This window comes from Danio rerio, chromosome 7, assembly GCF_052040795.2.
Source record: "Danio rerio strain M-AB ecotype USA chromosome 7, GRCz13ab, whole genome shotgun sequence".
Lineage (NCBI taxonomy): Eukaryota > Metazoa > Chordata > Actinopteri > Cypriniformes > Danionidae > Danio > Danio rerio.
Window position 1 is genome coordinate 71,101,680 of NC_141027.1, and position 16,523 is coordinate 71,118,202.

General features: G+C 44.6%; 1 protein-coding gene across 4 annotated transcripts in view; it reads left to right on the top strand.

Annotated features, from left to right (window-relative positions):
• LOC101882566 (adhesion G protein-coupled receptor G2) overlaps nucleotides 1-16,523 on the top strand; it is a 41,841-nt gene that overhangs the window by 16,766 nt on the left and 8,552 nt on the right. The window contains exons 3-10 of one of the 4 annotated variants that reach the window (XM_087262231.1): nucleotides 9,390-9,465; nucleotides 10,249-10,381; nucleotides 11,460-11,576; nucleotides 11,665-11,787; nucleotides 11,873-11,921; nucleotides 12,009-12,109; nucleotides 15,007-15,131; nucleotides 15,994-16,262. In XM_087262231.1, coding sequence (XP_087118357.1) covers nucleotides 9,390-9,465; nucleotides 10,249-10,381; nucleotides 11,460-11,576; nucleotides 11,665-11,787; nucleotides 11,873-11,921; nucleotides 12,009-12,109; nucleotides 15,007-15,131; nucleotides 15,994-16,262 — 993 coding nt within the window. The remainder of the gene's footprint in view (nucleotides 1-9,389; nucleotides 9,466-10,248; nucleotides 10,382-11,459; nucleotides 11,577-11,664; nucleotides 11,788-11,872; nucleotides 11,922-12,008; nucleotides 12,110-15,006; nucleotides 15,132-15,993; nucleotides 16,263-16,523) is intronic. The other 3 variants (XM_087262232.1, XM_087262233.1, XM_087262234.1) reach the window with 3 other exon arrangements.

A 16,523-nucleotide genomic window follows, 5' to 3' on the forward strand; every position in this document is an offset into this window, starting at 1 on the left:
TTAGTATTTTAGGGCGATGCAGTGGCGCAGTAGGTAGTGCTGTCGCCTCACAGCAAGAAACTTGCTGGGTCGCTGGTTCGATCCTCAGCTCAGTTGGCGTTTCTGTGTGGAGTTTGTTTGTTCTCCCTGCATTTGCGTGGGTTTCCTCCGGGTGCTCCGGTTTCCCCCACTGTCCAAAGACATGTGGTACAGGTGAACTGGGTAGGCTAAATTGTCCGTAGTGTGTGAATGTGTGTGTGGATGTTTCCCAGAGATGGGTTGTGGCTGGAAGGGCATCCGCTGCGTAAAAAAAAAAATGTGTTGGATAAGTTGGCGGTTCATTCCGCTGTGGCAACCCCGGATTAATAAAGGGACAAAGCCGACAAGAAAATGAAAAAATGATAACTAATATTTTAATACATTTTAAAATGCAATTATAAATTACTTCAGCAGCCATTTCTCTGGTCCTTAATGATCCTTCAGAAATAATTTTATTTTAATATGACCTTCTACATTGCAAAAAAAAAAAAAAAAAAGATTAAAATGAAAAATATATGTATTTTCTGTTTGTTTTAAAGTGAATTAAAAACATTAGGGCTAATCATACACACGGCATAGGATGTGTTTGGCATAGTTTGTTGCTATTTTCAGACCAGCACAAGCCTAATTTTCATGTTTTGCACCACGTTGTTTAAATAGCAAATCCATTTGCGCCACTTTGTGGACTCATGTGTGTTCTGGTCTAAAAAGGAGGTGTGTTAAATCGCATTGTTGGCGCGTTGCTATTTTGAGAAACTGAAATAGATTGTGACATTGATGAACTAAAAGCTGGTCTGAAGTCCAGCGCAGAGCGCGTTAGTTATGCGCCTATGTGGGTCCAAACGCTTACACGTTGCTTAATACACAAAGGATGTACAGCAATACACAAATATCTTTAAATATAAAAACATAAAGGATTAAAATGTTACAAAAATTATTATTTTATACATAAATATAAAAACCACTACATTCATGCCTTTTTCATCTCGAGGGGCTTTTTTCAGGTTATTCATGACAATTTGCATTTAACTAATTTTATTATTATAGCAGTATTATTTATTATACGCATATTTATTTATTAATAATTCATTTTCTTTTCGTCTAGCCCCTTTATTAAGGGGCCTTATATCAGGGGTCGCCACAACGGAATGAACCACCAACTTATCCAGCATGTATTTTACTCAGTGGATGCCCTTCCTACAACCCATCACTGGGAAACATTCCAACACACTCATTCACTACGGACAATTTAGCTTACTCAGTTTGCCTATACCACATGTTTTTTGGACTTGAGGGGGATAACGGAGCATCTGGAAGAAACCCACACAAACATGGGAGAACATGCAAAGTCCACACAGAAATGCCAACTGACCCAGCCGAGGCTCGAAACAGTGATCTCTTGTGATTGTGCTACCCACTGCACCATCATGCTGCCCATGCATATTTATATTTGTTTCAATAAAAACTTAGATTTGTCAAAATCTAAAAACTTAGTTAGATTTTGTAGATTTGTGATTTTCTCCGCTTACAAAGTCCACTATGTAAATACAGAGCTCCAAATGAACCGTTTTGCTTGGTAGCTTTGGTGCTCCTAACCTTAAAAAAGTAGTCGCACCAGCCAAAATTTTGTCGCACCCACTTATGAGCACAGTTACTAGAAGTTCTATATTAACAGATTTATTCCATTTGAAATCAACACTAATCAAAACTTACAAACAAAATCAGCATGCGCCCACCGGCCCTGTTGCTCACACTGCTTGACTTGAATGAGATGAACAAAGTTAACAATAATAACTGTGCTGTTCTCACAGGTGGGGTCTGATATTGCACAGATATCCACATATAACTTATTATTTGCACACGTCATCTAAATAGCAATAACAGTCTTTTTATGAGTTGCAATATTAGTTTAATTTTAATGAATGCAAGCCCTTTTGTGAAGGTGTACGCGGTGAAAAATTTTACGTATAGCTGCCACTTGGATGGCTGACAGCATCCTGACGATTGAATGAAGGATTAAACAGAACCTTTCACGTAGGACTTAATTTGTGCCGGAACAAGCTGAATCTGGATCTGGCACCTCTGAAATCTGGCACCTCTTTTTATAGATCCTCCTCCTTACACACCCCCCCGCACCGCTCTTCTGCTCTTCATTTTCTTCCACAACTCTCCAACCCTCTTCACTTTCGTCTATGACACCAAAACAGTCGCGGTTTCAATCCTTGAACCATGGTGCAATGCAACTGACTCTTAAAGGGAACGACAGATGAGACTCTGATTGGTTTAATGCACATTGAGCTCAAAACACACCCATAACTCATTAAGAGAATAAGCACAACCCTGTTAAATCATGTGCCAGGGCGCAAACTGTATTTTTCCATCCTTAAATAGCAAAAGTGGATTCAGACATGCCCTTAATGCTTTTGCATAGACTTTGCTTTTAGATCATTAAAATAGAGCCTTAAGAGTTAATCCATAAGTCTATGGGAAAAAAGTCAAAGTTTTTCTTCTGATGACATTATTAGAGACCGAGCACCAGAACGGTGCATAGGCCTTATTGGAATTGCTCTATTTCTTATTATTATTCTTTTCCATAATGAATCACGATTTTGAGGGTCTAAACATGCCCAAAAACTCACAAAACTCTGCCCCAGAAGTGGCGAAATTTTTGTTTGTAGGTTTCAAAAGTGGGTGTGGCAAATTGATTCGACAGCACCCCCTATGCACCTTTGACGTACTGGCTCCCAAGCTTTGATTCACGCACATGCATGAAAATTGCCACACACTTCAAACATGCCAAACCTGCAAAAAAGTCTCTTGGAGCAAAATCTAAAGCCCAACAGGAAGTCAGATATTTTTCATTTTTCCTCCAAAAAAGTGGCATTTTTGCCATTTCCAGGGGCTGTATTTTAATGAACTCCTCCTTGGGATCTAACCGGATCAACATAAAAATTGGGTTTTGTCATCTAATTGTCTTGGCGATGTTAAATAGCAAAGATCTAGATTTTTCATGAAAGGGCGTGTCCGTAGCGGCCTCACAAACTTTGACAATTCGCCACAAAACAGGAAGTTGTTATAACTCAGGCATGCATTATCTGATCTGCCTCAAAATCCACATTTAAGTCCTGACCTTAACATGTTTACATGTTAATATCCAGTTACAGTTATAGCACCACCTGCTGGCAACAGGAAATTACTTATAACTCAACTACTAACGTTCGAGGTAAAAGAAGTAACCCTTCGTTCCCCGAGGAGGGGAACGGAAGTGCTATAAGTGGATTTGATCTTGAAAATCCACGTATGGGAGGTTTCGGATCAGAAGCCGCTTGTCTGAAGAGTATTGAACGGGCCAATGAATGAAATGAATTGGCAGCGTAAGCTTGCACAGGTGTGCTGCATTGCCAATTATCCCAGCAAATAAGCAGACTTGGAGCGAGCAAGTGCCATCCTTTTAAGCTGAAGAGACTTTCAAACAAATAAGGAACAGGCATTATGGCAACGGAGTTTGCACTTCCGTTCCCCTCCTTGGGGAACGAAGGGTTACTTCTGTAACTTTGAACGTTCCCCTTCGGTTGGGGAACTCCAGTGCTATAAGTGGATTTGATCTTTGTGAAAATCCACGTATGGGAGAGCGCCATGGAAAGCGCCATAATGACTGCACCTTACCAACGCCCCCGATGAGGGGATAGTCAAGCAAGCGTGACGCACCCACATCATGGGAGGCGCGGTCCTCCAACGTGTCCCTGGCCCTAATTTATCCTACTTCAACAGAAGTCTTACAGATTTAGATATATTAGATATATATTTTTGGGAAGTCGTGAGCATCTAGATGATTCTAGGAAAATACGACAGTACGTTGGGAAGCATGCAATCCCGATAGGGAGGACGCTGTGGAGGCCATCCGTTACCCAAGGGGGGATAGATGGCAGAATTTACATATGGACTAGCCCTAAAAAGGGAGAGTACGCATAGCAAAAAAGTGGTTAGCGGAGAGGGAAGACACGGGTCCACCCAGGGGGGGGACTTAACCGTGGCGGAATAAGCATATGGGATCGCCTAGTGGGGATCACGCATAGCAGGCACCTATACCCAAAACGCGGGCTTACCAGCGGGCAGACCTAAAACGTAGTGGGCCAGCGAGTGACTCCTCCGCTGAGTCAGTGCTGGGGGCCACTGAGGAATCTGCAGGGCTCACCTGACGGGGAACTTTACTGACAGATAAAAAGGCACACGTATCTCCGTGTTAGGGAGAATGGCGCAGCAAGCGTGTCTCAACACCCTACCGAGTTGTTTCCTCAATCACCAAAGGGTTACCTAATACCCTTGAGGAAACCGGCTCCACTCGCAGACTGTAAAACCTTGCAAATGTGTTGGGTGTCGCCCAGCCCGCAGCTCTACAGATGTCTGTTAGAGAGGCGCCGCGTGCACGTGCCCAAGAGGATGCAACGCTCCGAGTGGAGTGTGCACATACTCCCGGGGGACACGGCTGACCTCGACTCGAATAAGCGAGTGAAATGGCATCCACAATCCAGTGGGATAATTTTTGTTTCGATACGGCACTTCCCTGCTGCCGACCGCCATAACAGACAAAGAGCTGCTCAGATGATCTAAATTTCTGAGTACGGTCCACATAAATGCGCAGAGCGCAAACTGGACAAAGTAAAGAAAGGGCTGGGTCTGCCTCCTCCGGGGGCAGCGCTTGCAGGTTCACTACCTGATCTCTGAAGGGGGTGGTAGGAACCTTGGGCACATAACCTGGGCGGGGTCTCAGGATGACGTGAGAGTAATCCGGCCCGAATTCCAGGCACGAGTCACTGACCGAAAATGCCTCCAGGTCCCCGACCCTCTTGATGGAGGCCAACGCGACCAGCAGAGCTGTCTTCAGGGACAGAAATCTTAGAGATGGCGGCCACGTGAACCTTGGGAGTGGAGGGCGACAGCCTGCTGTCCAACTTCTCTTAAAGGAAAGACAGCACAACACTGATCTGGCAGTTTTGGGGGTCTTCTCTGCGAGAGATGCACCATTCAGTGAATAGACTCCACTTCAGGGCGTAGGCGCGCCTCGTGGAGTGGGCTCTAGCCTGAGTGATGGTATTAACCACCGCAGTCGGTAGGTTACCTAAGTCTTCCTCACGTCTAAGGACCACACGTGGAGGTTCCAAAGATCGGGGCGAGGGTGCCAGATGGTGCCCTGTCCCTGAGAGAGTAGGTCCTGTACTCTCTCAGGGGAGGATCCGCCAGGGGAGAGCCGTCGCGAGGAGTGAGAGCTCTGATATCCAGGTCCGGTTGGGCCAAAGTGGCGCAACTAGCAGAACCTGTTCCTCGTCCTCCCTGACCTCGCACAGTAACTGCGCGAGCAGGCTCACTGGGGGAAACGCATACTTGCGAATGCCCCGAGGCCAGCTGTGGGCCAGTACATCCATGCCGAGAGAGCCCTCGGTCAGGGAAAAAAACAACTGGCAATGAGCGTTCTCGGGGGAAGCAAACAGATCGATCTGGGCCTCCCAGAATCGCGCCCATATCAGCTGAACAGTCTCGGGGTGGAGTCTCCATTCTCCAGGGCGTAACAGCTGTCGTGAGAGCGCATCGGCTGCACGATTGAGCGTGCCTGGAACGTGAATGGCGTGCAGCGATTTCAGCCGCGGGTGACTCCAGAGGAGCAGACGGCGGGCGAGCTGAGACATGCGGCGAGAGCGCATACCCCTCATGGGGTTGATATACGCCGCCGCTGCCGTACTGTCCGTCCTGACCAGCACGTGTTGCCGCTCCAGCACCGGTAAAAAGTGGTGGAGAGCGAGGAACACTGCCAACAGCTCTATGCGATTGATATGCCAATGCAACTGGGCACCTTTCACGGCTACACAGCGCAGTAACAGAGACCCGGTGTGTGCCCGCATGCCATGTGCGTCTTGGGACCCGATCGTGAAGCCAGTGCTGAAGTGGTCTCATATGGAGCAATCTGAGCGGCGTGACGGCGGCTGCGGATGCCATATGTCCCAGGAGCCTCTGAAAGAACTTCAGTGGGACCACTAGTTTGCTGTCGAGCTCTCTCAGACAGTTCAGCAACAGGCAAGCGCATTCCTCGGAGAGGTGCGCTACCATGGTGATCGACCCGAGAAAAGAGATCCTATGCACGGGGGCAAGTTTGCTCTTTTCTCGGTTGACCTGAAGCCCCAGTAGGCGGAGATGCCGAAGCACCTTGTCCCTGTGCATAATCAATTTCTCCCGCGAGTGGGCTAAAATCAGCCAGTCGTCGAGATAATTGAGTACGCGGATGCCCGCAAGCCGAAGGGGCGCTAGGGCACCCTCCGCGAGTTTGGTGAAGACCCGCAGAGACAGAGAGAACCCGAAGGGGAGGACCTTGTACTGCCACGCTCGACCCTCGAACGCAAACCGCAGAAATTGGTGGTGGCGTGGAAGAATGGAGACATGGAAATACCCGTCCTTCAGGTCTATGGCTGCAAACCAATCCCGAGGACGAACGCATTGGAAAATGCGCCTCTGCATGAGCATTCTGAACGGCAGCTTGTGCAGACAGCGGTTCAAAACGCGCAGATCTAGGATTGGTCATGACCCACCGCTCTTTTTGGGTACGATGAAGTATGGGCTGTAAAACCCACTCTCCATCTCGGCTGGAGGAACTGGCTCGATTAAACCCTTCACCTGGAGGGCAGCAATCTCCTCTCGCAAGACAGGGGCAGACAGGGGGTTGACCCTGGTGAAATACACGCCAGTGAACTTGGGGGGCCGTTTCGCAAACTGAATCGCGTAACCGAGTCTGATTGTGCGTATGAGCCACCGCGAGGGGCTGGCCCGCACTAACCAGGCAGGCAGAGCCCTCGCTAATGGAGTCATCGCTACAATCGCTGACGTACCAGCGGTGGGGCAGTGCGGAGTGGGTGTGCTGATCCGGGAAGCACGAGGGTCCCCCGGAAGAGCTGGAGGAGAGCGATTCGCTCTGGCTCCGCACCCTGACTCCGGAGAGGGGGCTGGAGGGCTGAGGAAAGGAAGACCGTCCCCCCAGCGCTCGTGAGCCACTGGCGAAGCACGTAGAATCTGCGAGCCGGATGTCACATCCGGGGAAGGGGAAAAGTGCTCTTTCATTGATGTTTTGGTGGCACTGAAAAGTACCGTTGTAATCGGGGCCCCTCCCTTCGGCGGGGAAAGAGCAAGTTTCCTCTTCTCCGGATGGCCTGTCTCAGGGACGCTTCGCGGTCCGTTTACCGGACTTAACGACACCCTGGGGACAAGGGGCTGCCTGCTTTTGAGGTGTATGCCGCGCCCGCTTGGCCGGAGGCGCAAGCCGATAGCTCTTTTACCGCCTTGAATTCCTGGGTGAATTCACCAACGGTATCGCCGAACAGGCCAGCCTGGGATATGGGCGAGTCAAGAAAGCGAACTTTGTCAACATCGCGCATATCGGCCAGGTTTAGCCAGAGGTGGCGTTCATGAACCACAAGTGTGGACATCGTCCTCCCCAGCGCAAACGCGGCAGACTTAGTAGTCCGAAGAGCATAGTCAGTCGCGGTGCGCAGCTCATGTAGTAAGCCTGGGTCAGACCCGCCCTCGTGCAGCTCGGCCAGCGCCTGCGCTTGGTAGCGTTGGTAGGTGGCCATCACGTGCAAAGCAGAAGCAGCCTGGCCCGCAGCCTTATAAGCTCTAGCTCCGAGGGAGGCAGACAACCTACAGGCTTTGGACGGGAGGCGGGGCAAACCCCGGCACGTAGAGGCGCCACGCGGACAAAGATTGACCGTGATAGCGCGCTCCACTGACGGGATCGCCTCATACCCCCTGGCAGCTCCACCGTCGAGGGTGGTGAGGGCGGAGGGACACGCAGCACGGGCAGAGAAAGGTGCCCTCCAAGACTGCGTGAGCCTACAGTGCACTTCCGGGAAGAAGGGGACGAGAGGTTTCAAAGGTCGGTCCGGCCACGGAGCTGGGGGATGAACCAGCTCCAACCCCACGGCCGAAACAGCCCGAGAAAGCACGGCTAACATGTCCGCTTCAGGATCCGATTTGACATCGCTCTCCTGCCCGGAGGGGGCGAGCGGGTCCGGATCTTCGTCAGACAGTGAAAGCCCACCTTCCGATGCCGCGGAGGACATCTGATCTCCGGTGTCAGCGAGCGTGAGAGCTACCATCTGGTTAGACGCATCACTCTCACTGCCAGAAGCTTGGATGGAGCACTGTGAGAAGCGAGAGATCCGCGAGCCCTTGGGCGGTGGATTATCTCCCACTGGAACCCTCAGATCTGCCCGAGCGCCCGCTGCTTTTTTAGAACAGGAGGCAACTGGGGTGGCTCGCTCTCTTACGAAAGTTAGCCGCGATCTTAGCTGTGCAACGGTCATGGCATCGCAATGACGACATGAACCGCCCGCGAGCACCGCATTAACATGCTGGACCCCCAAACATGCAATGCAGTGATTGTGTCCATCATCCGGAGCCAGGAAACCCCCGCATCTAGAAGCGCACAGTCGGAGCGCCATCCTGAAAAGGACGTGCTGCACGACTGTGTTGCTCTTTTAGGAAAGCTTAGCAACAATACACACCGCTCTGGAGGACCGGACCCAAAGAACCGCAGGCAAGGGAGAAACCCAGCTCGACCGTCTGCCGCCGCGAAAACCCACTCTGGACCGGGAGACACTCGTTCGCTCTGAAGTGCTGAATTAGCAAGAGGAACCCTCATCGACTCACTCAGAAAGGATCTGAAGCGAAAAGAATGGCGTTTGCTCGCTCCAGGTGTGCTTATATGCTGGGATAATTGGCAATGCAGCACACCTGTGCAAGCTTACGCTGCCAATTCATTTCATTCATTGGCCCATTCAATACTCTTCAGACAAGCGGCTTCTGATCCGAAACCTCCCATACGTGGATTTTCACAAAGATCAAATCCACTTATAGCACTGGAGTTCCCCAACCGAAGGGGAGCTAAGCCAAACAATGTCTTATCTGCCTGAAAATGCACATGTTCAATGAGATTCCACTCCTGAAGACATCTACATGCCAATATTGAGTCACAGTCATATTTCCACCTGCTGACAGAAGGAAGTTTGGCTTATAATTCAGCCACACAATCTCTGACCTGCCTGAAAATGTACAGGTTCGATAAGATTCCTCACTTGAAGACATCTACTTGCTAATATTAAGTCACAGTCATAACGCCACCTGCTGACAGGAAGAAGTTTGGCAAAAATCTGTGATTATATGTGTGTGTTTGTGTGTGTGCGTGTGTGTGTGTGTGTGTGTGTGTGTGTGTGTATCAGCTTAAATTAATGTTGTTCGCTGTTCTCTGTCAACAGCCCAGGTGCGAGGTCCCTTTCATCGCTGCTTGCAGCTTTAATTTTCATTGCTTTTGTCATTTTTTCTCATAGGTGATAAAAACAATGTTAATAATATGATGAAGAAACCTGAACATGATAATTTAGAAGATTGTAAAACAATGCACAGGTAAACGCTGTATTTTTTCAATACAAGCTCATTGCACCACCGTATACATTCCCCGTCAAAAAATGCACCCCCGTATACATTTCTGAAGAGCAAAAATTATGTAGCCAGAGCTACGTATGGCTGCACTTCATCTTTAAAACGAAAGATATGGGGCGGTATGACGCCGCTGCCGGCTTGTTTCTTTTCGCGCTTACTAGCTGGCCATTTAGCTCCATACGGCCAGCTTTTCCGCTGTTACCAGTTTTCCCAGTGGTTCGCCATGTACATTGTTGAACTTGAGATGCAAAGAGGAGTTAAATGCGACAACAGGGTTCAAGTCCAGTGAAGAACTGTTCCAGAAAGCAGGTAAAACAAAAGGCAAAAGATTAAATATACAAGAAAATAACAGGGTTTTTTTTTCTGGATTGCTTTTGAAAACAATGTTGATTGGCTTTAGGGAAGAGGGTGGTTGGGGGTAACGGTCGGTCAGTCCATCAGTCAGTCAGTTGATAGTGGCCTCTGGTGGATTTATGCGGGAACAGCAGGCACGAATAGCATTCATGAGAAAAATCTGAGATCTAAAAAAGCTTAAACAGCAGCCTCTCGTGGAGTCACAAAAACAAAAACTGCAAAAAAGCTTAGCTCCTAGCACATATTTAGTGCTGTCCAGAAATGTATACAGGGTACCTGGGTTGATTTTTTTTAGATGTTAAGATTTTAAATAAAATCCTAAATAAAGATCTTAAACTTTTATTGATTGAGTTTTTCTTTTCTTTTCTTTTTTTCAATGATCTCTTTATGCAGACAGGATAAATGCTTCTTGAACACCATTTTAAATTTGACAGATAAATCACAGAATTACAGTTCCATAGACTTCGTAATGGGAGTCTTAATAATGGATTGGACACACAAACCTGTCTGGATCTCCGCTCCAAATGTAAGACTTTTTTCCCCAAGGGTTCAAAACACTGATGATATCATTTTACAAAGACTTTAAGTGACACCTAATGCCTAGTTCAGACTGCATGATTTTAGCCCAGATTATGACTCATTAACAGGTTTTGAGAAATCACAGACTAATGCCTGAAATCACAGGAAAATTTGTGCTTGTTCACGCGAGTAACAATTACACTCTGTGAACTATCAAAGACACGATCTGAGAGAATCGCTGATGAGTCACTGACACCTGTGAGATATTTGGCATGCTAAATATCTGAAGCTGTCGGTGATTCAAAATCATGCCATGTGAAATGTGTTCTGACTGAAAATATCATCGGCGATTACATGCAGGGTATCTGCAGGTCAACAGGGAGGAGTTTAAAGTGCTTCTTTTCAGTCTAATTAGACCCAAAAAAAATGGAGGAAATAAGGCTTCTTTCTCATTGTTAGTAATAACAAAAGATATACTATGTGACCTCATGTTGTTTCATGCGTGTTTGGTTGTAAGACGTAGTTTGCAAACCGAGATATAGTCATGCAGTGTGACAAGTCGTGCAGTCTGAACTTAGCATAAGACTACTGTATATAACAGGTTGCAGTTTTTCACACAGTTTAAAAAAGTGTATATGATAATGTGGATATTAAACTAAAAACTAATTCATAAACATCGTTCAAAATATGAAGGGCTTTTAGTTGCAATGGGCATTCTGTGCAAATTAACACAAACTAGGGATGGGCAATACCATATATTTTCTTTTAGATGCGATACCAAGTATTTCAAGTATCATCGATATCGATGTCTTCTGGAGACTTGCCAACAGATACATTAGCCAGTCAGAAACTGTGCAATCACAGAGACTGCGAATATGCAAACAAAAATGTTAACCCAGTGTTTAAGAATATACAGTTTGAAATGTCTGTTGATGAATACCCAGAATTATTCACTAACCAAAGATATCCAGGGTTTAGTATGTTAACAATTTCATGTGTGAAACTCCCCTGGGTGAGTATGTTTAAAAGAAGCACTTGAATAATGAATTACCAAAATTATTACATATGTTTCTTTTCATTTCAAGGTGCCCGGTCAAACTGAACCGATACAAATTATGCTTCCAGCAGAGATTTTCCAAAATGTCTCTCAGGCCGAGATGAAAGTTGGAGTAGTTACCTACATGTCTGATCAGCAGTTTAACGTAAGATTTTTTGGTTTGTTATTCTCGCTATTTCATCTCTAAAACTTGATTTCAACCACAATAACCTGTGTTGTCTGTGTATTCACAGCCAAAAAATGTTTCTATAATGTCCAAAATCATAAGGATTGAAGTTAATGGGCGTGTCATTGCGAATCTGACCAATCCTCTTAAAATATATTTCCCAGTGAATAATTACACGAACCAATCAAACGTAAGCATTCGATTTCCAAACGTTCTCAAAATATCTCCTCCTAAAAATGTAACATTTTAATTGTGTTTTTATATTGATTTTGTAGTTGCAATATGTATATTCCTGTCAATATTTTGATGAAACAGGTGAAACAGGTAGGTGGAAACTAAAGGTAGAGTTCATTCAGAAATTATAATCCCTCATCATTTTTGTACTAAAGTGAATTTATTTGTCATACGTAGGAAACGACACATGGAGAACAGATGGCTGTAACACCACTCAGCTCAGTGATGAAATTGTGGAGTGCTCCTGTGACCACATGACCCCTTTCGCAGTGCTTCTAGTGAGTATTGAGGCATTCTTCTTGGCCAGAGATGGGCAATTTCAGTGATAGAGGGCCACCATTCTGTGTTTAGCACTAACCCTAATCAAACATACCTGCTGGTAGATTTCTAGTGATCTTGAAGATATTAGCGAGGCTCACATCCTAACAATTTAACATCCTAATATTTTCAAAGTTGTTTTCATCAAGTTGTTAGAGCAACTGACTGCAGTACTGGTAAGCTATTAACCAACTGTAAACCAGGCAAGCACAATGGAGTGTGTCACATGGGTGTAATCTTTGCTACGTCAGAGTTTATTGGCTAATGAGTCTCCATCTACTGCAATTCACATCAACACTTTTTTGCACTTAAAACACTTTAGGCTCTATTTTAACAATCTGAGCGCAAAGTCTACAATCAGATAACACATAAGCATTATGGGCATGTCTGTATCCTAGGGATGTAACGGTAATCAGAATTTCACTGTACGGTAATACCTCGGTATGAATGGCACGGTACAGTATTTGTTGAATCATTTACAGGAAAAACAAAACTAATGAAAATACCCCCAAAAAGTGTCAGTGACATACAAATTAGCCATCTATCTATAAGCTTTGAAACAGGAACTTCAATTTTTCAATTTTAATAACAAAAAATTATTAAACCATGTAAAAAAATAAAGTTTCAATTTAGTTTTGTTGAAAACTCATCACATTCAACATTTAATCACTCACTCACTTAGATAGAGATGGGTTTTAAGGAAAATTATCATATAACTATAATCTGGTAAAAGCTGGGATCTCTGGCATGTCTCTCACAATCTCTCACAATGTCCCCTGCAACAGAAAAAAAAAACCTCTCATTTGGGACTGAGGTTTCTGGGACAGAGATATGACTTGGCCCAGGTTGACAGCAGTGGGTAACGTTGTGCATTGTCTTTCCCCCACTTGAGAGGACAAGCCATGAGTGAGATAGAGGTCTCTTTGCGGTACAAGTCAATGTCTGCATCAATCTGAACAGTGTGCTGTGTTCTGCAGTCCCCATGACTGTTATTAGTCGTATTCCCCAACTTGCAGGCACGTGCACACATAGGGCTCAACCTGTGCAGTACACATGCCCTTTTTAGTCTTGGATAGAAAGTGCCCTTCCAAAATGATCAAAAGTGCCCCCGCGACACGACATACCCTCCGTCCCGCCCTTCAGTAGGGGCGCGACAACACAGCTGATCAGAATGCGCGCGACAACACCGCTATTCAGTACGCGTGCGGCGACAACAACAACACCCCCAAAGAAACCGAAATGCTTCCATACATTTGATTTAAAACCCGCTTTAGGTTCGATCATCTCCAGCTCTTTTTCATCCCCGCTACTAGCAGCACATTCCATTTCCGCATTACTGGATCTGTAGCGACAACAGACTGCAAAGGATGATGGCCAAGCCTGGGCTGATGGGAATTGTAGTTTCCGCTACCTCCCGTTCGCTTCATTCGCCTGAGCAAATTTTCTCAGAAGACTTATAGTTTTATCGAGTCATGCGACTACGGTAATATTGAAAAAAAATTGCTATTGCGGTATTACGGTATTTACAATACCGTTACATCCCTACTGAATCCACTTTTGCTATTTTAAGGATAAAAAAGTGGTCTGCACCCTTGTGCATGGTCTAAAAGGGCTGTCCTTAATCCCTTATCAATTATGGGTGTGTTTTGAGTATAATGTGAATGTGAATTTTCCATTCCCTCTAAAATTCTGTTGCATCGCGCCATGGCACATTTGCTGTTTATATTGCGAACTTTGTAAAAAAAGTTAAAAAAAAAAAATGCTTCACTAACAAGAAAAAATTTAAAGACCATCTCCACATAGATAAACACCATCTGCAGAATGCAGTCTATTTCTGTTGCCTCAAAATAGCAATGAGCCAACAATGCGCCATAATTCGTACAAATTCGTATGAGTTCAGTCATATAAAATTGAACGATTTTAAAAAGGAGACGTGGCACCCAACCCCACCCCAACTGTCATTGGGTAATGAGCAAATCGTACTAAATTGTACAAATTAGACCGTACGAATCGATACGATGTAGCCACTAAATTAAATTAAATACCCAATACTAAATTGGGTATCAGTCGGTAAGTCAGCCGGTCGATCAATCAGTCTGTCGGTCAGTCAGTCAGTCAATCGGTCAGTCAGTCAGTCAGTCAGTCAATTGACAGTGGCCTCTGGTGGATTTATGTGAGAAGAGCAGGAGCTCTCTCCAGTAGTGTATGCAGGGGTACTTATCCATAATGAGCCTGGGTTGGATGTTTTCAAATACACTGCAGTCTGTGCCGTCCTGTGGCCGGCAAAACCAAAGCCACCATTTCCTTTGTGTGACATCAGATTGTGTGCCACAATCTCTGTTGTTTACATGTTTCTGTGCAATTGCCAGTGTGACCTAACACATCTGCATATAACTATGCTAATAGGGCTTGTAACATGTATACTGAACCAGTACATGAATGATTATTCCACTTAATATCGGAACAGGGGCATCAGAATACAGCCAAACAGAACTGATAATAACACTTTCTTGAGATGACTGATAGCTGAATATGCTTTTACGGTGATGAGTATATTTTTTATATCTATATAACGTTTACGTTTTCATGTGGATAAAGTTTTTTTTTTCATGCACGTGTGGATGAGATTTTATTTTTCATTTTTATGAAAAACACCCATTGCCTAACACAGGATGATGGAAACCAAGCTGGCTGATTAGCTGTTTGATTATGATCCGAGTAAAAGTCAGCAGGACCCTCCAGGACCAAAACTGACCATCATTGTTTAAGACCATTAATAAACATGCAACAACTCCTGCTCTGCTAATATAGGTATAATTAAATGTCTCATGTACTATATTCCATTCCTCCCATCCAGGTGGAGGTGGGCAACAACAACATTGATGCCAGCCAGTGGGAGATCTTGTCGTACATCAGCTATGTAGGCTGCAGTCTATCTACATTGTTTTCTGCATCTGCGATTCTCTCCTTCATTTTAAACAAGTACTGTTCTTTCAGTTTTCATACACATTATTCCTTATGTTGATACTAAAAGCATCCACATACTGTAAACTGAACCAATAATACTGTAAAATATGCTATATTTTAGAAATATATTTTGATTTTATCTCATGTTGGCTAAACTTATTATCAACACCAATTTATCCAGTTTTAAGTGTCACATGATCCTTCAGAAGTCATTCCAATGCTCTGGTTTCTGTTTTTGTCTGGTGGTTGTTAACCCTTATGTGCTGTTAGGGATGTTTTCATCCACTGTGGGGTGATTTTGAGTCTTAAAACTTCCCTCTCGCCCTGCAAACGGGAGGGAGCCCCGGGCTCGAGGATTTTATGAGCTCAGGGCTCTCTCCCGGGACAGCATGAAACAAGCTATATAATCAATCATCAGTTAAGTGTGAACTTATGAAATGGGCTATATTACACACATTACTTACTATATTTACAGGTAGTTTTGATCAGTTTAATGTTTAGTGCTAAATCAAAGTATTATTTTTATTATTGTTATTATTATTTAACACCATAATTATTATATATTTATTATCTTACCCTGGTTTTGACAAAATACCAAGAAAATAAACAGTTTTTAGCATTTATTATAAGAAGAAATATTTCTTAAGTATAAGATCAATATAGTAGATGTTTTTTTTTTTTTTTGTAGGATCATGGGATGCTAAAGACTGGAATAGCAATGCTGAAAATTAAGTTTGCCAAATATTTATACAAATACCAAATTTTTTTACAATTGAAAGACTTTTATTAATAAGATCAATGTTTTAACTTGGTTTCTAATTAAACAAATGCAGTCTCAGTGAGCACTTTGACCAGTTTTATTGCGTGTGTTTCACAGGAAAGTAAGGACAGAGGTGTCCAGCAGCATTCATGTGTCTCTGAGTGCTGCTCTGTTTCTCCTCAACTCGAGCTTCATGTTAAGCGAATGGGTGGCCTCACTGTCCATGAACGGACTGTGTGTGTTTATAGCTGTGACTATACACTACAGCCTGCTGTCTTCTTTCACCTGGATGGCCATTGAAGCCATGCATCTCTACCTCCTTCTGGCCAGAGTCTTCAACATTTACATCAAGTACTACATGGTCAAGCTGTCTCTGATCGGATGGGGTGAGCATCACAACCAAATAGAGCCAAAAACAAGATACAAAAAACTGCAGCCAAGGTTGTTTGTACAGTTAGAAGAAATGCTGTTTAATACCCATTTATTTAAAATAATAAAAAGCAAACTTGTGAATCATGCACTTAAGGTCTTAACACTTAACTGTTATATATCAGTCCAACTTTTCAAGCATTGTCTTGATAATGATAACTCAAACTAAAATGATTGTAAAACTTAATTGATCATAACATCCTAAGATCAATTATATA